At 33.4% G+C, this 22,458-nt stretch overlaps 1 protein-coding gene across 1 annotated transcript; it reads left to right on the top strand.

Annotated features, from left to right (window-relative positions):
• Window positions 1–540: 540 nt before the first annotated feature.
• On the top strand, window positions 541–21,602 carry LOC143071710 (uncharacterized). Its single transcript, XM_076246210.1, has 3 exons — window positions 541–665; window positions 15,825–15,922; window positions 17,518–21,602. The coding sequence occupies exon 3, from the start codon at window positions 17,531–17,533 to the stop codon at window positions 21,380–21,382; it is 3,852 nt and encodes a 1,283-aa protein (XP_076102325.1). The 5' UTR covers window positions 541–665; window positions 15,825–15,922; window positions 17,518–17,530; the 3' UTR covers window positions 21,383–21,602.
• Window positions 21,603–22,458: the final 856 nt, after the last annotated feature.

The following is a 22,458-nucleotide window of genomic DNA, read 5'->3' as shown; positions in this document are numbered from 1 at the left end:
AGCAACAACTTTACATAATACTATTCAAGTAATTCAAAAATTCAAAAATTCAGGATGACAGTAAATATATATTATATATATTAAAATATGAGTAGAGAATAATAATATACAATAGATAGATTAACATAAAACATGCAACAATCATGAATAGATATTTCTTGAAATGATAGTGTTTTGTTCAACAAACAAATCGTATTTAGATTGATTTCCAAATAAAATTCTTTTTGTGTAAATAGTTAAAAAGTGTACGACTTTTTCAAAATACTGATTTCTAGACCCGGCAAGTACAATAAGTGTTCATGGTATTCTAAAAAAAATTATATGCAACTATTATTTACATTATTTAGACTAGATCTAACAGTTGTCAAACAAAAGCAAAAAAGTTCAAGGTGTATTCCTAAGTCGGTATCTTTGACCGTTCACTCGTCATCAATGTGCATTTATGTACTTGCAACTGGACATTTAACAATCAACAATCAACCAATCATCAACGATCATATATGAGGTATCATTTCATATTGCGGGAATATGAATGACGCTATATATAGTCTTGACGTCACATAAAAATTATGACGTCTTGAATTTAGATTCAAAGGTCAAAAAAAGTAAACGGCATGTTCAAGGTACCATGATGTGTGTATTCATAATATAGATGTCTCGATCAGGTAAGTTAATTGATACTTTGAGTTTATTTAAAACTGCTACCTGTTGCAATGAATACACTTTTTAGGAATAGAGAGTCACAGATAGGTTAAAATTCGACTTACATAAAAAAAAAAAACATCATTAATGGGAAGTGTCTAATTGTCCAATCTGGCAACCCATTCGTAAGACATCCTATTTCTCTGCCAAGTTGGGAAACCATGTTTCCGATAAAAAAATGTTTTTAGTCTGTATTCTTTTTTAGCGATCGCATATAGCCCTGGTACTTTGCCCAATATGCGCTAGGAAACTACAATGGTGACTCTCTTTAGTAAACTAGTTTTTAAAAAAGTAGGTGTTTATGCAGTTACATCAAAACAATAATTATATATTTCAAGAGATAACATTTAAAAAGGTGTTGAATTTGAAAATTTGAATATACTCAACGACATAGGTCCGTAGTATCCATGGCCTAATATCTGGCAGAAAAAGCATTTAATCATCCATTCATGGAAAAGGTGAACAAAAACCAACGTGAAAAAAACTAAGCTAGCCTAAACAACAGTTACTATATGGTATACAAAACTCGATATATAGTGAATTATTCATTTTTTATTGCCGACTTTAACCTTTTTCTAGCCATGACATAACTTTCTGGTTTGACAATCTATTAAAAGTCCCTGGTTAATAAAATTTTTGGAATGATGATGTTTATTTTTTACAATAATTTTGATTTCGAAATTGCACCACAATTTTTTAAATGGCTTGCAAAATATGTAATTACACAAAGTCACAATGAAACATTTTTCAAAGTACGCACAAGATCTGTTTTCATAAGATTGCATTAGCAGGGCTATGGGTTTTTGTTTACTTGCGATTTGTCTCCGATGGAAAATATATCAGAAATTGAAAATAATGTACGCAAATGGGGAAATGACTATTGTCCAGATTTATATAGTTCGTACATGAATCATACATAGAAACTGAGAAAGTCCAACAATTCATAAATATTGTTTATTCGTCTTTCTGTTATAAAGAAGAATGGAAGTTTAATGTCAACCAAGGAACAATTATTGCTTGTTAGCCTTGAAGCTATTGGATTAGAAAATCATTGCTTACGGGTTTTCAATGAATTTGATTGTCAAATTAGTTATCATGTTACAAAAGATAAAGGTCAATTTAAAATAAGAAAATTATTAAAATGTCAAACAAGACCGGAATATTGGTTTGCATGTATTTGTCTTCCATGAATAAAATGAAAACAAAATGAATGTCAAACTAGCAATTTTTACAACATCGTTTTGTCAAATAAAGACACACAAAAAATAACTCAAATGTCAAATAAAACAGCCGGATGTGAAATAGCAGTCAAGTACCAAATTCTCTATTGTGTGTTAAAAAATAAGAAAGTTGAATATAAGTGTATGGAATATTGGTCTACAGCTACTGTAACGACATTAGAAACTAGTGTATATTCTTTTTTTAAGTAACTTATAGTGGGATTGAGTCATGGACTGTGGAATGTTGTTCTCGTTGATCTTTTTCAGATGAATTTTCAGAAATGCACTTATATTGTTTGCAATAAACACACGGCAAAATCATTAAACGCATTTCATTTCTGAGTTTTGCACTCATTGCAATGTAAATAATAAAATTAGAGGCACATGCAATCACGGTGAAAAGTTTTATAATTTCAATGAACAGTTTCAGATCTTTCAAATCGGCATCTTTGTAGTCTATGACTGTATTAATCATGTAATTCATCTGTTCTGCGTACGGCGAAGAAGCCAGTATTAATAGCAGTAGATGGTCAAGTAATGAGTTATAAAGCCCAATAGCACAATCGGTGTAATCTGAAAAATGGATAATAGTCGAGTCCATGCATCGTTTCCAAACTCTAGTGACTCCATCTTCATTAAGGGTCTTAATTATCATGTTATCGGTAAGATTTGAAATAACTTGATTTATCAGTTCACTATAACCATGCACGGCAGAATTGCGGGCTCTGCTTGCAAATACTTTATCAATGTTATATCTCATAAATTTAAATATTGACAAGCCCATGTTCAATTCAGATTCATTCGAACAACTTTTATTGAAAGCTGCAAGTTCGATTCGATCATCTGCATTGACGATCATGGAGCAATACGTTGAAACTACAATTTCGGTCATTAGTTCTTGACTTGTACCTTTGAAAAAACTTGGGTTTGTCAGCGTTGAATTTAAAATGTTGTCATATCGCTGTTTGATTGACATTTTTCTAGTCTTGAACACGTTTCGATCAAACTGAGTTGTGTGTTTGTTTGTAGTTGAAAATGCTATCATATTTTCTAGAAGTTCAGCTACCCGTTCTTTTGTTAGTAATTCGTCTTTTTTAGATCTGCTCCGACTAGGACACCCGGCTACAACATCCATCGTTATCCTTGTTGACATTCGTTGCAAACAATTATGTGCATCTCTTTCAATATCTGTCCGAATTTTTTTCCTAATGTATGACGATTTATCTGTTCTTCCCAAGTAGGCATTAGAGACTGTTCCATTAATGTAGAGCCGAGGACATTCTGACACTACAAACACCACGAGTACACAAAGAATCAGTATACAGGAATTTCTTTCGTATTTTGAAAATGTATTCTTTCCTCTCAGGTTTTTCCGCTCACATAGTTTATACGTTATATAGACAGTAGAAGTTAGCATAGCCGCTACTGCTAATGCCAACAACATAGTGTATATGAGTGGGTAAGATGTCAGGGCGTAACTTTCTAATTCTTCTGTCGGCTTGAGCATTTTACATATATCATTTTGTGCTTCACCGAACTGAACCAATAATGCTCGAGGGAGATGTATTGAGAGTGAAAAAAGGAAACATACGCAGCATACTATTGCAGATTTCTTTGGCGACATGTTTGAACGAGTCCATATTGGAAACGCAATGGCTATCATTTTCTGTAAACCTAGACACGTGGTTAGCAGTACAGACGTCAAATGAAAATTATCAGCCATTGGTGTAGTCCAGTAGTGTATGATACAGTACGGGGGTGGTAAATCAACAACTTTGCTTGTAACATATCTGTAAAATGGCGCGAAAATAGGTTCAATGCCGTAAAGAAAAAAGGCAGTAAGACCATCGGCAAGTGCTAATCCCTGCATGAGTACAGTCGATGTTGACATAAGTTTTCTGGAAGTAAGTGTCCAACAGACAACTATGTTCATCAGAATAGCCAAATATGACACTAAAGGTCCAAAAACAATGTTCAACCCGAAAGGTATTCGCTGATATAAAAGAACAAACATTTCTTATTTCTTTGTATTCTTATTCTGTTATTATTTCATTGATGTCAAATATCTGAAATTTGAAATTAACATAACTTATGGTGTTTTATATATATGAATGCGATAAACATTCGGGCTCTTATCATGCTTATTGTATCTAATTGTGAAAATCCATATATCTACAATACTTTAAAGGGGCACTAGCTACGAGATATATAAAAAATCTAAAGTTTGATTTTTTTCTGTTCAATCAATAATGAAAGTGAAATAGTGAAATTACAATTCACCTATTGCAGCCAAAAAAGTTCAAATTTGTCAAATTACGCTAAGAAACATTGATAGTTAGTTATTCACTTGCAAGTGAATGAGTCGACCTCTTTAAATCCGTATTCATGTGAACTTCAACATGTACTGGTTATTTAAAGAAAAAGAATGTCAACAAGGAAAGTGAAACTACGGTAAATCATTTGATTACTAATTCGATGTACATAAAATCATTCTTATACGTTTTAAAGACAATGAGAAACATCTATAGTCTATAAAATATAAAATCAAATCAAACAAACCTATAAAAATCCAAGAAGATCGACTTCGTTAACTCATATCAATGGTATAAAAAAAAAAACATAAAATGTACAAAATCGTTTTACCATGCAGTGTAGCATGTACACAATTGATTTTTGCGAGTCGGAACAAAATCAAACATTACACATGATATCTTGATTTATTTGTGTATATATATATACCGGATCGGTCAAAAGCTCCTTGTTGTATATTTTAACTTACGCCGAATTAAAATAAAGTTATCTCATTATTATTATACCGGGTTATATGCTAATCGGCAATGTTGGATGGTTAGACGATGATAATTGTAGATGGTGCCCGTTTCAAAAGAAGGTTAGACTAGGCTTAATTGTAGAGCCAGCCTAGCCCCAAAGAAAGTTAGACGAGGGTTAATTGTTGACGGTGCCAGGTCCCAAAAAGGGTAAGGTTAGACGAGGGTTAATTGTAATCGGTGCCATGTCCCAAAGAAGGTTAGACAAGGGTTAATTGAAGACGGTGCCCAGTCCCAAAGTACATTAAACGCGGGTTAATTGTAATTTGTGGATGAAAAGGGGGGGGTAGGAGGGGTCCTGGTGCCGAGGTCCCTAATTTAAAGAAATTTAAATTGCGCCATCCCGAAATTCGAAAAAAAAATTCCTGGTTCCCGAAAGGATCAATCCAGAAACCCAGAGCTTAAAAACACCCGATCCCGGAGTACCGATAAAGGTCCCTCCCCCTCGTGGATGGTGCTGGTCACAAGGAAGGGTTGACGAGAGTTAATTGTAGACGGTGCCCGGTCCCAAAATAGGTCAAACGAGAAGTAGTTGTAGGTGGTGACAGGTTGAAACAAAGAGTCTTAAAATTTCGCGGGCAGTACGTCGACTGAGTATGAGCGAAAGCGTATAAGAAACGGATCGATAACGGTCTCCGAATTGGGTAATTTTCTTAAACAAATTGCGTCATTTTTCTGTGGAAAAAAATATTGTTTCAAAGAATAATTTATACGACATATATATCAAATTTGTCCGACTTTGAACTGTTTCAGAAGCGATGCGGCTCCATGAAATCGGTCTATTCCTTTAGTAGTAATTATATGTTACCGTGATGGTAGATGAAATGACTGGCAGTAAAGTTACTGACGCTTTTGTCGGATAAGTTTTTTTTTTTACTAAGATCACTTTTTTGACTGGTACAAATGAATGTATAACCCCAAAACCGAAGTCGGTGACCCTATAATTATTTTAGAAGTATCTCTATTCAGAGCAGAGGACACATATAACATTTCCAATACCAGCCAAACTCTTTTACTATATTCAATTATTTCTGACGTCATTTAGTTTTTTTATGGGCAAACTGAATCCACCAATCGTAACTACTCGGCCATTCTCGCTATGCAGTTATTTCTTCGTGCAACCAGAGTAGTTCCGATCCACGTGGACTGACACAGTCATATTTTTTTGACTTGACATTTTTACCTATTATGTTTGTTTGTTTTGATCACGCATCGTTGTCAATATAATAGAATTTGATGCTACTGTCATACAAGTGAGAGGTTGTTAAACTATAGCTATAAAACCATCTACATATAAAGAAAAAGCCAGGAAGGAATATGACAGTTGTTATCCATTCGTTTGATGTGTTTGTGCTTTTGATTTTGCCATTTGATTAGAAACTTTCCGTTTTGAATTTTTGGAGTTCAGTATTTTTGTGATTTTACCTTTTATACATTGTGCAAGTATCCGTCTGTATTTTTTATACATTCTTCAACCAAATTTGATACACCTGATTGGAATCATGCTTAGGCAGCAACCATTTGATTTTCTGGGGGGGGGGGGGGCTATGGTTTTTTTTGGAAAAAAAAGTTTGTTTCCAGTTTTTGGAGAATAAAATACTTTGTTTTTGATTCTGAGAAAAAAAAATTGTTTGTTTCACCCTCAGCTGCCACTATATGTAACGCTAAAATTGAAAGAAAAAAGTTGTTTTCGACTTGTTGCGAAAAAAATAGATTGTTTTTCGCCACAGGCGAAAAAAAAAATTTGTCCAGAAAAAAAAACCATAGCCCCCCCCCCCCCCCCCCCCAGAAAATCAAATGGTTGCTGCCTTAGATACACATGTTACGTTAAACGTTCTTCATAGATTTGTGTGATAAAACTTGTCAGTTATTATCAATGACAAGTTGACATTCCATACATTTTTTAAACACAAATGATATATATGCTGCTGCTATTTTCTTTAATAACAAATAGTTCACAATGATATATTTATACACAATTAATTGGCATACCTTCTATATTTATGAAGATGCATCCCTAGTGACTTGGTGTTTTTTTCTCTATTGTGATGTGTACATTTGTATATTTTTATTTTTCCTTATGTAAAAGTTCATGGTACATATATAATGATATATTATGTAAAATAGGTTAAACACCTTCCTTTTTTTATAATTTCTGAAATTTGAAACAACTTGACACGCAAATGTATTTATAGTTCACATTAAAGATCATTGAAATGTTAAAGCATTGTGTTTTTCTATTTGTCAAAAAGTGTAGGTGTGCGGTCGCTATTCATATCTTGGAAGGCTTTTTTTTATGAGTAGGCAACAATGGCATTACGTGTTACACAGTCCCTTGACCGCCCGTCCGTCGGTCCCATTTTCGTTTCCACATTCTAACTTAAAAGAGGGGCGAAAGATACTATAGGTACAGTTAAACTCATAAATCGAAAATGATCTGACAATGTCATGTCTAAAAAATAAAAGACAGACAAATAAGGGTACAAAAATCACAACATAGAAAACTAAAGACTAAGCAACACGGACCCCATCAAAATCTGGGGGTGATCTCATGTGCTCCCGGAAGGGTAAGCAAATCCGTAAGTTTCTTCCATCTAAATTTTATGAAACTCGTGCACATTGCTAAGAACCAATTGGCAGTGAGTCACTCACCCTTTTAGAGTTATGTCCCTAATTAACTTGGACAATTGCATTTTTTGTTTGTTTCCACAGTCGTACAAAAGGATGTTCAAATTTTATGAAACTCGTACACAATGCTCAAAACGACATCATGCAGACACATTCTTCTTTCATCTTTTTTTTAAAATGACGCCTTCGTCATAATTATTTGGACTAAGTCGTTTTATACTAGTATATTACATCGCTATCCAAATGCTGCTTAAATGCTGCAGAACTATTCGAGTTACCTGAGAGTTGCCACTTTTCTTCTATAACTCATAACAAGTTTGTGTTTTGAAATATTTGTGAAACGTTTTGTATCAATCTGATTTTGTTATTGGAAATTGATGTTAAAAAAAAATGAGATGTTGTCTAATTGCCAATGAGAAAACAATTCATCCGAGACCAAATGGCATAAAAATAAGCTACTATAGGTCACCCTAACCTTCAACAGTTTTTTATGTGTTTTATGTTATCTAACTTACTAGTTTTGACACCCCTATATACTGGATGACGACTTGTGTTTGTACTTATATAAAGCAGACTTCATACACTACCGTAATTCTCAATGAGAAATAAAAATTAAAAAAAGTATATTGCAAAGTTCTTCCTACTTTCAGATACCATTAATGATGTCCTGTCAATTCATATTTCAGTGAGTGCTTGCGACTCACAGATACGGTTCGGAAAGCCCATTAACATCTTCGCTAGGCAAAGGTTACGATCCACTCCCGTCCTCTCACAGCGAAGATGGACCATTTAGGACCTCCCAAATATATATTGTAAATTCGTGATAACGGCAACGAATTTTCAGTATAAGTTAAACTTTTTTTAGTTACTCGTAGAACTTACGAATTTTGTTTTTGTTTGCATCGCTATTTTATCGTGATAAAGGAATAAAATCGTAATAACGAATTTCTTAATAAAATTAAACAACTTCATCTTATTTCGTTGATGCGTCCGAAGAGCTTTTCTGGTTTTAACTTCATCAGGAACAATCTAGGTCGAATATTTGAAAGCCGATAATGTTATAACGAGTTTTATGATTTCGTGACAACGAATTTAATCTGTGATAACGAATTCTACAACTTGTGAATAACTTACATACATCCATGCAGGGAATTTGATATGAACGATTCTACCAACGAGAGAAATTCCGCTTCACCTTTCGCATTTTAACTTTTTGATGGAGTGTGGATTAGCATGAAGCGTGATGCATATTTAGCAGGGGGCCTGATCATGTCGACGCACCTGGTCTCGTACTGTTCGGAGTTTATGGCTGTCAATCTCTGTGTGTGTTTATACCTGATTTGTCTACTTATTCGATTTATGCCTTTGAACACTATTGTTCATTATATTATTTGAATATTCATATACGTGGTATGTGCAACAATTATGTAAGTGTTATTATCGCATTGGTTATAAAAATTGCCATCTTTTCAGTAAAATAAATATACAATATATGTATATTGTCGGAAAATATATATACAGCTAAAATTTATTTGTATGAGCTTTAGATAGAAACAGGTCAAAAAGCGAGGCTCGCTGAGCTTTTCTCCCGTTTCGTAGCGAGTACAAATACATTTTATATCTTCCGACAATGAATGTACATTAAATTGTTTTTTATCCTGACATTTACCTCCAACATATCAAACTTTAGTGTTAAAATCTAAATCATTGTCTCTAATTTTTCAAAAAAATCTACTTAGTTTAAACGCGGACCTCGAAGATGACCCCAAATTGAAATGTTACGCTGTATTAAGACATATCTATATTACCGCTTGCTCAACAGGGAATCGGCAAATACCTGTTATTTGTACAATAGTTGACTGATTGCAGGATAAAAACAATAATATAACAATTGAAAGACTTCATACAACAATATAGGTGTTGTCAAGACGTTTTGTATTGTACTTTCCATATACATGTATATATTAAGTCAATGTCTTCATCCTCTATTTAAATGCGTCGCTCGGTCGATCGTTGAATGTTTCTTGAGCATCGACATTTTTAAGGTCTTTCCCCTACGTGAGGAAAGACCTTATTGTTTTTCTAATGTTTTTTTTTCTTCCAACATTTTTTTGACATGCCCTCCCCCCGTTTCTATTGAAGTCATCAAGACCAAATATTGACCATCGATAGATCTCATTATGACGTATTACCAGATGAGGCTGTGTAGGATTTCATCATCTCCTTTGAGAGTTATATCCCCTTGAAGCATTTTTTTTATTTGCATTTTTCTTAAAAAGTATTAGAGATAGAATAGAATTGAAAATGGCAGCATGTACAGGAACAGATGGCAATGTTAATAAACATAAAAAAATTAGTAGGTTATTTACCCTGATAAGAAGTTATTTCCCTTGAAAAATTATACATTTTTGGAAAAATTATATTTCGAGAACCGGAAGTCATAGAGACCTGGGACCTTCACCAATATTCTTTAATTCATGTGACCTTTAATTTGCACCAAGGTCAAAGGTCACCGAGTGCAAAAAGAAATTACGCTGCAATTTCAAGCTTGAATATTAAGAAAACTATAAGAGTTTGCTGCACTCATACTGTGTATAAAATGTTCCTCTCGACGAGCTCTACATTTTATACATTCAGCTAAAAAATGTCCGACTGTCTGTTCAAAAGTTACAACAACATAATTCTTCAAACTATAGTAACAAGTGTATATCTTTTAAAAGGTAACAGATATCAACCTACTATAAACTGCAAAGATGATCAGTAATTCAAGACCTTCAATTTGAGGTCAATGTCAGGCTATGATGAAATTCAACCTTGACCTTCAAAGTGTAGCATGACCTTGACCTTGTCACATTTGAAAGGTCAAGTAGTCCTGAGTTGATTGGTGGTAGTCCCATGTCTCTACCACTTCCGGTTCTCAAGTTTGTTATTGCATCATATATTTGATGATTCATTGTGACCTAGATGAACCTTGGAAGTGTCCCAATTCTTTTTCTAAAATGTTGTCCTTCAACTGCAGATCATTTATCATTTAACAGATTTGAGATATCTGCTGTCGTTTTAGAGATAATGCAGTTTGAAATTTTGCGAGCGGAGGCATGTATTTCTGAATCAACAACAGATAACCACCTAAAATGTTTTAGAAATTGAAGAGGGTAACATAGTTATATGTTTGACCAAATACCGAAAACATTCCATGAAAAAAACCCCAAAAATCAATTTGAAATATTCATGTTTTGCATTGACTTTGTAAGTTGCATAAGTTCTATTTATATAATTGATATTGCGTCATTTTTGGCACTTTGCAAAATGGGGTCATATGATACATCAAATTGAAGGTCTTAATGAGCTCTACTCAAAAATGAAAATTTCAAACCCCTTTTTCATCCCAGTGGGCAGGGTGGGGTCATTTAGTGCAAAACTTCAAACTTCTCAAATTGTTAAGTTGTCGCATATCAAATGAAAGTCCATAAAGCGTACATTTCGAATATCAAATTGACGTCCCCAAAAAATGGGTTGGGTGGGGTCATTGAGTGCAAAAAAAAAATTCTTTGAAGGTAAGGTTGTTGTATATCAAATGAAAGGTCATAACGTGTACATTCAAATATCAAATTCCTGTCCTCCAAAAATGAGTTGCATGGGGTTATAAGTTACAAAAACCAAACTTTCTAGAACATGGCGTTGTCGCATATCAAATGAAAGATCATCAAGTCTTAAATGGTACATATATCATACTTCCGATCTCGAAAATGTAGGCCGATGGGGTCATTAAGTGTAAAAAGCGAAAAGTTTCAGAAGGTATGCTTGTCGCATATCAAACGAAAGGTCGTACAAAGTACATTACGAAAACATCACTTTTACAGGAGATACTAGTTGGAATAATTATTACTATGTTCGCAATCGTGACAATGGTCAGTAAATTGTGTACTGTTAAAAAAAAAAGAATCAAAATATAGCACTGATTAAAAAATATACAGTTATAAAGTTAGAATAAAAAAAATAAGATAATGACATAACTAGTTACTTACCACAGCAACTCTATATAAGCTTTTGCTATTAAACCTAACTTTGTCTTCGTTCTTTATAATCTCGAGTATGTAATATGAACTCTTAAGTTTGTCTTTCTTATATGCAATCTGCTAAAGTGATTCGTCAGCTTTCAGTTTCATTGTCCGTAAGAAGTCGTTTCTTGGAATAAAAGAAACAGGTGATAAAGATTTATATCTTTTATAATCTAACGGTCCTTCTTGTCAATATGCATGGTTACATCGGAAAAAATTACGCAACCATAAAAATATTTCCGTGTCTCTTAGCTTTTAAATTATTTAATTAAAGGGTGGAAATATCATATATCTTTCAGGTTTATAACTTTTACAGTAAACCCGTCACAAGTCTAGTCATTCAGGTGAACATGAGATACTAGTAGTTATCCTGGATTTCAAGTATGATAAAATATGTATCTTCACTATTTTTTTCCCTTAAATTCATGAACATAATTGTATATATTTTTTTTAATAAATATCAAATACAATCGGATTCACCACATTCCTGTATAGTCATAGCATCCCAGTGGGAGCGATTGATAGGCAATGATGTTACGCACGATATTGCGTCTCAAATGGTAACGTCAAATTTTTACGTTTTACGGCGATTAATGATTATTGGGGATATTATTTCAATGCGCTTGCAATTTTTGTTTTGAACATCAATATGGATACTTCTTAATGTTTGGTTGTATTCAATATGCATGAAATATTTCCCACTGAAAGTAACATAAGCAACAAACAACAAAATATATCGTATTAATTATTTGGGTAATGCATAAAGTCTATATGAAATAAGAAGATATATACTGTATGATGGGTGCCAATGATACAACCCTCTACCAGAGACCATGCAATTGACATAAAAAAAAAGATAATTAAAATGTATATTCATCTGATATGTTTACAAGCTTTGTATGATACGGTGGGGTATATAGCCAAGCTTCAGGCCCAATTTTATTTTCACTTTCATGTTCTATACGTACGAATCATATTGCAGAGAAATAAAAAAAAAATCTCAGTTTTATGCTTCCAAAATTTGAAAATTTGAAAAAGGCGATTTTTTATCCTCTCGTAATACACAACATATTTAGTAATATTTTAATAATTTTTATAGAAAGCATATCATTCATTCGAATTTTCGCGGATCTAACCCTGTTTTGAAGAACACAAACACCAACACTCGAAACCCACACTCGATGGTGAACGAACTCATTTGAGTATGGACTAAAATATCAACCATTAGCATAACAAATTAATGATTTATAGGTTGCAAACAAAAAATATTAATAAATGAAATATGTTTTTCCAATAATTGCAAAAGAAACAAGGTTGAGTCGTTCCACGCATCGTTGTATGCAATGGAAACAAGAACAGGTTGAAAAGGTCGTATGAATATTTAAATGTTATTTCGGCAACTTCTGTTTAAATATTCATGAGGAAAAGTGACTCGATATCGGGTCAGTGACTGTATCACGGCCGACACTCGGCTAACCGAGAGTTTGGTCGGTTAATCTATATTGAGTATGCGGCTATATCGGCGGTTGGTCTGTTAATCGGGTTGGTTATACGTCTGTTAAGAGTAAAACTCACAATTTAATGTTAAACTCTGTTAAATATACAGATTTTTGCCATATTATGAGAACCACATCAAAAAAAGAAAAGTGTCTGACAAAATTATATATGATTTAAAGGACACAAAATAGTACTTTGGTTCTAAAAAAATAATTGTCATTGATAAATATTTCATAATTGTTATATAAGTTGAGTAATACCACATTTTAATGAATATTAGGGGAATACAGTCTGTTAATGGGTTGGACAATTTAAATCGTGTCAGTTAAGAGTTATTTAGCCACGACAATAGTCTTACTACCTTTAGTTTATATTTTCACATTTAAAAAAAATGAGATTTACTTGTGACGAAAAAATTACAATACGGTGCAACAGTATCCTTATAGAAAGAGAACTTTTAATTTAATTTTATTTCTTTGCATTTCATTGAAGGGTGTGTCACTTCAATATAGCGTTATATGGACTGATTGGCCGCTCGAATTCGCACGAATTTATTCACGCCAAGTTATCAATCAGCCTTATTTTTTTTTTTGTCTGTTCAAAGTCTGTAACATCTATGAATCTGTCATGTGTTTCAATGCAGCTGGTTAAATTCCATGCGTTTTCTTTGAAATACTAAGGCTTTTCTACCTCAGGAATCGATTACCTTATGCCGGCGTCACACATTGGCGTATAGACCGGCGTGCACCAAACGTACAGAGAAAATTGACAAAGTCGGTATACGTTAGTTGCATGCCATAGGAACGCTTAGCAATCGTTCAAAGCGCGTTGCATAAGTTTGTAGTACGTCGAAATACAAAGGTAAAATTGAGAAAGGAAATGGGGAATGTTTCAAAGCGACAACAACCCGACCATAGAGCAGGCCAAGGCCACCAATGGGTCTTCAATGTAGAGAGAAACTCCCGCACCCGTAGGCGTCCTTCAGCTGGCCCCTTAAAAAATATGTATACTAGATCACACAAGACTAACAAAGGCCAGAGGCTCCTGACTTGGGACAGGCGCAAAATTGCGGCGGGGATAAACATGTTTATGAGATATCAACCCTCCCCCTATTCCTCTAGCCAATGAAAGAAAGTAAATACGCTTGATGAACGCTACAATCCCAGAAAATTTGTATGCAGCATAAAAAAACATACAACATTTTTTAACGATGATCATGAAAACACGAATTTTATATATTTTATTATTTAATTCACCTGTGCACTTTATTGTTGGAGCACGTGTTATCATGAATGAAAAGTTATATTGAGAAATGCAACTGCTTACGGAATAACACGTGATGTACAGTTACATATGTAGCCAATCAGAATAAAATATTATAATGAAACATACATCTAATTTTAATTTTATTAATTTTAATTTTATTAATTTTAATTTTATTAATTTTAATTTTATTAATTTTATTAATTTTAATTTTATCTAATGTAATTATTTGGCCTTTTAAACATTTTTTTTCGTCACTGATGAGTTTTTCGTAGACGAAACGCGTGTCTGGCGTAAATATAAGGCGTAAATATAAAATTTCAATCCTGGTATCTATGAGGAGTTTATTTCCGGTATATATTGTCTTTTGAAATTAATATTACTTTGATATTACACTTTTTGAAACCATTTCTATCAATTTTCAGATTCCATTGTCTAAACTTATGTTTCATTGTTCATGTGTTGTTTCCATATATTCTAGCCACTAATCTTGAGTCTATCCCTTTATTCAGATAACACCCCATATAGCTATTAAATTATGCTTGTAATGTCATTCATAACTCTTAACAGATCAATTAACAGACCGAGTTTTATACATCCGACCCATTAGTAGACCACATTTTTATCAAAAATTGATTTATGTCACCAAAATACAGTTTTTCGTGTAGATTTTTTACATATTGATGTTAATATGGTAAACAAACATAATGCCTGTCTGTTTTCGATGTTCAAAATATTGCATGCAAGTAAACTCAACCAACTTGTCATTTTTGTGTACATTTTGTGTGTGTAAAATGTGTATAAATTTACTGATGAGTAACTCGCCTTTTCATTTTATAGATCGTTTATTGAAGCTAGAAAAAAAATAATTACACCACTGGATTCAGTACTCCAAATCGTTTTGTCAGACATGAATAGTTTTTATGATATAAATATAATTAAAAAGTTATACAATGAAACATACTGACCTTGCAATGATTTTCTCGATAACACCTGATTAACAGACTTTAGCCAACCCGATTAACAGACCAACCGCCGATATAGCCGCATACTCAATATAGATTAACCGACCAAACTCTCGGTTAGCCGAGTGTCGGCCGTGTGTATATGACATAAAAATATACGGTCAACGCATTTTGACTGCTCAAATAGAACGAGTGCAGTATAAAACCTATTATTAAATTTGGAGATAAAGACTTTCGTAGATTTTTTATTTATTTAATACGATACTTTTACTTTTTTATTCACTTGTGAGTGTTAATCGCTTAAAATCATTCATTGAGTGCAAATTTCGTACGTTTTTACGTGATTCATTGAAAAATCTTCTCGTCAAACCTTAATCACAAGGAGATCTTATTATAGGCTAACTATTACTTGACGATTTTCCGCAAAAAATCTACTGTCTAAGGTAAACTGCGACTATTTGATTTAATTTCGACTCTTTTTGAAGATCTTTTAATGATGAATCAAAAAATTGTGCCCCTCGAAGCAATCATTTCTAATATTAACAGCACGTAACATGTGTACTGAATGGTGGAGTTACAATGTACCTAAGATTATATATATATAAATGTCAAGCTGTATAATTCGATGTTTGTTTCCTTAGGACTTTTTTTTTCTTTCAGTGCTTGCAAAGAAATATAACAACAGTCAGATTGTCTCATACTTGATTGAAAGAGCGTTATAGAGCATGTATTACTATGACAATTGAATAGAAATCCAAGTAAGTTCCCATTGTAATATTTGCTGTTTAGAAAAGAAAAAAAGAGATTAAAAAGATTGTTATCTGCGAAGTATGGAAATACAATATTAGCGGTAGACACACTCTTGACTAAAATCGGTAGAATTTCTCTTCATTGCCAAAAATGTATGCCATCGAAAAAAATATAGTGAAAAATATGTGTCGATTACATACCTGTCAACCTGTGACGATGAAAATGCAGGTCATGACCTGCATTGAAGAATCAAATCTCAGGTCATAACGCGTACGAACTTTTTCGAGCTGAATTTCAGTATTTATGGTACATTTTCTTATAATGTATATCAAAAGATACCAAAACATCAATGCATGTTCATTTGGTTAAGTCATTTTAAATCTTATTTATTATTATTTCATTACACTTTTAAAGATTTTTATAAACATGTGTATCACAGTCTTATGTCCTTTACTTTTTGTCATCATCTCAAATTTATTTTTCAAATGTAATTTTAAAATGAGACTACTAGCCTTTAAACATACCATGTAGAGGTTTTTTTTTTGTTTTTTTTATCTATTACATGTATGAACATTCATCTCTGAAGTTGATAAGGAAATTAGACTATGATAAAATATAGTAATACAGTTAAAGGAAGTATAAATGTAAAAAATAATTTTCAACTTTTTTTTAAAAATTGTATAAAGGTATAAAAATAATGAAAAGTTATTTTTCAATATGTATTTGAATTTTATATTATTATGATTTAATCTTTTTCACCCATAAAACGTAAATTATAAAGAATAATTTTGAATGGTGACAAATAAGGGGAAGTAACTCTTAGTTGAAATATCTTTGTAAAACAACAGAGCAATTTATTTACGACCTAAAGCTAAGGTAATTGGTGTTAATCAACAGTGTGTTTGACACCAAAGCTGTCAAGTGAAGCCATGCACTTAATGGGTCACTTAATTTGACAGTTTACATAGCTAGATGAACTGCATGTTCATGGAAGAATTACGAGTTTGCCGGTATTTCAAAGGAATATTACTCATGAAAATCAATCTCAAGGCTAAGAAATACGGGTGAAATCGGGTCATTTTCGGAATTTCCGGGTTATTTCAATCCGGGTGATCGCTCAGAATTGTGAAAATCTCGGGTCACACCCGCAGAATCCGGGTCAGTTGACAGGTATGCGATTATGCCTGTTGCTCAACGGCCTTAAACTATATGTAATCATATATCACGAAAAAATCGTTTCCAGAATTACGGTCAAGATCTATCTACAATCCATTAGGACTGAAATTGTCAGACGATAGCAGTTCATAAATTATATTTTAGGTACCTGTTTATCTGTATTCAGGTTTCAGATTGTTCTAGTATTGACGAATACATTTTTCAATTTCGCTTCATCGTTTATAGACCTTGTTTGAGTTTCCTTATGGCATTCATTTTCAAAAATACTTTATGTTTATGAAACTATGTTTTAATTAAAAGTTAGACTATAGTGTTATAATAAGATATGGATGAGAGTTAGTGTCGTTTGCATGCTGGTGCTTATGAAGCAATGTTGTATATCGCCTCTGACATATGTAGTAATATATATTAATATTCTATGTTTCAGATAACAGAAAGGTATGGATTCCAAATGCCATAATCAGTATCAACTAAAAGAGGCATCTGTAGTTTTGACAAAGCTGGATGACAAAATATTCTCACAGGATACATTAACAGTTCTCTCAGATAATGAGGCAAATTATTCCACAAAAAACTGTGAAAATATATCAGCTAACCAAAATATAGAAGAAACCCAAACTCATTTGTCTGATAACATTACACAAGGAAGTCGCAAACGTAGAAGGAAAAATGAAGCACCAAAACGAAAAGTAATGAGAATTGACGAGTCTTATGATGTTGATATTTATAAGACCTACTCTGCAGAAACTTTCTCTCTTGATAGTGATTCAGATGTAGACTATTGTCTTACTCAAGAAAAGATTCATAGCAACCATTACACGACAACAACACCTGGTTGTGGTAATAACAATGCAAATGAAGGGAAACAAAAAGACAGTATAGACAGTGATAAACCAAAACTCTATAAAACTCCTATATATATCATCAAATCTAGAAACAAAAGAAGTCCAGATGATTCTCAGCCAGGAATCACCGATCCTGTTACTCCAAACAGTCATTTTGATTCTCAGGAATGTGATTTTATAGATGTAACTACAATAACCGACTCGGAACAGAGTCCTGTAAATTCACAAGATTGTCGTCAAATAACTTCAATTGATAAATGTGAATTGACCTGTAATGTTGGTCCAAGAAGTCATGAAGATTCTCTGCGAGGTCATGTTAATTCAGACGTTCAAAATGAGATGATAAACCCTGTTACTTCTACCACAATCAACAGCGATACTGTTCCCAGACCAACAACAAGTGAAAACTTTTCGAATAAACGTAAAGTTGTGCTTGAAAAAGAAACAAAACTGAAAAAAGAGAAAAAAGTGCCAAATATTTTATCCCGAGCAAAAAGGGCATCGAAAAAGCCACTTAAGCTTAAAGATACTAGTAGCTCTCTTTTAGAGATAAGACCAAAACCACACGAACACTTCAAAATCACTACTGCAACACGTGCTTTGTTAGATGAAACGTTAAACAAACATGTCGTTTCACCAGTTAATCGTCCTGTTTTTAATTCAACATTACCAATTATACTTAAAGATGCATCAGATAAAGCAAAGTCAAATACTGACAAAAGTCAAACAGCGCCAAATTCGTCCTCAGCTAAAAGTGTGGACACATCGTCAACTTCACAAGTAAAGACGCCAACAAATGTCCCACTGACTGTTAACAAGTTTGCTTTGTCAACCACATTATCCACAGCAATTAAACCGAGTATGTCAAAACCGCAGTATAGCTCGAGGTTGAGATCAAAATCTGGGACCAAATATATAGTACGAAAGGATAGTATTATCAGTACCAACATTTCAGACTTTTTAGAACCTGCATTTAGCAGTAAGTTGACCAAAGAATGTGGTAGTAGATTGATTTTAAAACTTCCAGAGAAATATTTGAATGAAACAAAGTTTTTTAAGAACTTTTCGCCTGATGTCCAATCAAAACAGGATACTGTGTATGACAGTGAAGTACAGGGGTCTTCTGGATTACAGATATCGCCAGTCAATGTCAGCCCGTCTATCCAAATAAACCCTGTTCCGAAAGCATCCCCGATTCTCAAGCTTACGCATTCGAAGGAAGAATATCAATATGTAGATGCCGACGAGAGGCCAATCTTTTTACGAAGTAAAGGGGGTCTAGATGATATAATGCAGGAACTTAATATGATGAATCCAGAGTTACCGAAATCACCGGATGTGGCAACAAAACCTGAACAGACAGAGGCAAATTTGCAAATGATAATTCCGAACAAAGAGAGAAAATTCAGTGTCAAACAAATAACCCCTACTGGTCTATTCTTATCTAACCTGAAAGGTAGACTGATGACGCATACAAAGTCCTCCTCTAAAAGTACAGGTAGTCTGTCCGTACAAGATATTACAAAACCACGCATTGTGCAGACTTTTAGTATGCAACAACAGGTCGAAAGAAATGAGAAAGACAGGAGACTTAGAGAGGGAACGATCTTCAATGATTTACATAAAAGTGATGATATATCAAAGAGAATGAAGAAGTTTGAAACCTCTAACTTTGGTAACGTTAAGGTTAGTAGCAAAATGAATAAACTCCAAATGAGACTCAACAAACCACTTTCTGCAGAAGAACTTAAAGGTAGATCAGACAATTCCACTCAAAGGCCTCAAAATAGTTCAAATCAGCAAGAATTGAACGGTAATTATTTGGCAGGTGACCAATCTAAACCTAACAGTGCGTTGCCTAATAACGGGTTTCAACAAAATAATCAATGTGATAGCAGTAGGTTGTCAAAAATGGAACTAGCCAGTACCACATACCAGACTTATAATGAGGGATTACTCAGTGTCACTCAAATTAAACAGGAACCTGTTGATCCAATGGAGGAAAGTAACATGAAACCGGAAGGTGAGAAATATGGCAAGATAGACGATGTAAAACCAAACGTATTACTCAACGACTCAAAACCGGTATTTGTAAGTACAAATGATATAAAATCGGAACGCATGGATTCAAACGAAGATTTGAAGAATGGAAACGAGAAAAACAAGTTACACACATACAAACACTTGCATGAAATAAATCAGACAGACAAGAAACCTATTGTTGAACTAAACAAAGAAGGATCAATGAAGACGACTGAAATACAAAACGGAAAGGGCATTTCAATTGAGCGCAAATATGAATATAAATTTGATGACCACGCTTATACAAGATTAGAAAGAGAAGCCTCTAAAAGTAAAGGAATCGAGTCGGAAATGTATACTAAACAGAATGAAGAAAACAGTCAGAAAATACCACTTACAGTGCAAGAATTCGAAACAGATATTATTTCAGAAACACTACTAAAAGCACAGAATTCGATAACATCTCCTCCAAAACCAAAACCTACTTCGATACCTGTGTATGCTGTGCGCTGTGGAGAGAGAGTTGTTCTGTTTCCTGCATCTAAAACTGTCACTTTAGGAAAACCTACAAAAGCAGAAATTCTGCCTAAACTGGTGCCGACGCCAACAAAATCACCAAAACAGGTATCCCCATCTAAAAACATAAACAAAATATCAATGAAGAAACACCAATTAGAGAGACAGAAAATGAATTTTGTCAAGAAATGTGCCTTAACCTGTTCACAGGAATCAAATGCAAAAAAACTAGAATTGGATGTAAACGATCTCATTACTAGAGACTTTAAACATATTATTGGTAAGAGACCAAAGAACAGTATGAAACATATGTGTGCTGTTGTCGTGCAAATAACTAGATCTTTGGACAACAAATTTACTTTCTCAAAAGATGTGTTGGCTTTTAGTTTTACCAACGGATCAAATCCTACTCTTGTCAGGTGGCATACAGATGGAATACATGCTGCCTTGGTTACCTTCAATAACAAAGGTAAGATTCAGCATCTAACTGTAGACCGCCTGTTATCAGGATTTTATTGTTTGAGTTTGAAAAATGACCCGGTGATACGAAAAAGCAGGACGTTTGAGGGGTTGTTAACCTCAACATTACCAAATGAGGACCTCTTGCATTCTGAAAAGGATTTCCTTGCCGTTGGAGAAATCAAAAGCATAATGGACCCAACACTTAGGAAGCCGGATATAAAACCTTCTAGTGGTATGACATTGACTGAAGCATTATCAGACGTTTTACCTAAAGATTTAATGCAGATGTACAACCCTGCCGTGAGTGACAGGAGTTATATACCAAAGGTACATGACAAATCTTGGTACTCACTTGAAAAGTTCGAAACTTTTACTAGAACGTATGGTAGAAAGAGGGGATATCATACAAATGGATGCAGACTACCTGGAGAAGAAGTGGTGAATTAATCTATATTTGTGGTATTTTATAATGTTTTAAGGACAGTGCAATTTAAAACAAAACATTTTGTTCAACTTATCTTTGGTTTATAAATCCTTTTGTGATGAATGTCATCCTTAATATTTGAAAGAATGATCTTTTTGTTTACATTTAGCGTTTGGTTAATGTAGAACTTTATATCATGTATACAGTAAATAGTACATGACTTAAAAAGATTTTTGTTCTGTCGTGAAGGTTTTTTTCTTTTTTTTATTGACAACTTTTGCGTAGGCTTGTACTGTTGGCTTGGTATAGAGCGTTGTGCTTTCATTAAATTTACATGATATGCGTCTGATATTTCATTTTAACATGGACCTTAAAAAATCCATACTACATGTAGATAGACTTAGAAAAAAATAACACAAAAAAATACAGAAGAAAGGAAATGTAGAAAAAATAACACCTAAAAAATACAGAAGAAAGGAAATGTAGAAAAAATAACACCTAAAAAATACAAAAGGAAATGTAGAAAAAATAACACCTAAAAAATACAGAAGAAAGGAAATGTAGAAAAAAATAACACAAAAAATACAGAAGAAAGGAAATTTAGAAAAAAATAACACAAAAAATACAGAAGAAAGGAAATTTAGAAAAAAATAACACAAAAAATACAGAAGGAAGGAAATGTATCACCAAACAAAATTGAACATCCAACAGAAATAACCGATTGAAAAATAAAACAAGTGATACATGAAGAGAACGAAGTAAGGTTTGGATAACCAAAAATCATTTATTGTGAAAACTTAGCCGGAATCGGGTCATAAGAACAAGACAAGCTACGAAAATTTCAAAATAATGAGATATGTGGTATGGTTGACAAAACACAGTATCCCGTCAGAGACACGTAGATGACAGCATTTATATGTCACCGTAAGACCTACAACAATGAGCAAAACCCATACCACAATGTAAGCTTAAAAAGTTCCCGCATTAAATTGTTACAATTCTGACGAGAAATATAACGGTCTAATTTATGTACAAATATCAAAAAGGAAAAACAATATGATTGGCAGTAACAAATGAAAACCACTTAAGTTACTGGGTC

The sequence above is a fragment of the Mytilus galloprovincialis genome, chromosome 4, assembly GCF_965363235.1.
Source record: "Mytilus galloprovincialis chromosome 4, xbMytGall1.hap1.1, whole genome shotgun sequence".
Taxonomy (NCBI): domain Eukaryota; kingdom Metazoa; phylum Mollusca; class Bivalvia; order Mytilida; family Mytilidae; genus Mytilus; species Mytilus galloprovincialis.
This window is presented reverse-complemented; position numbering and strand designations above follow the sequence as displayed.

Bases quoted from the DNA above. Each gene is read 5' to 3' on its own strand.
- LOC143071710 (XM_076246210.1), top strand. From the start codon at position 17,531: ATGGATTCCAAATGCCATAATCAGTATCAACTAAAAGAGGCATCTGTA.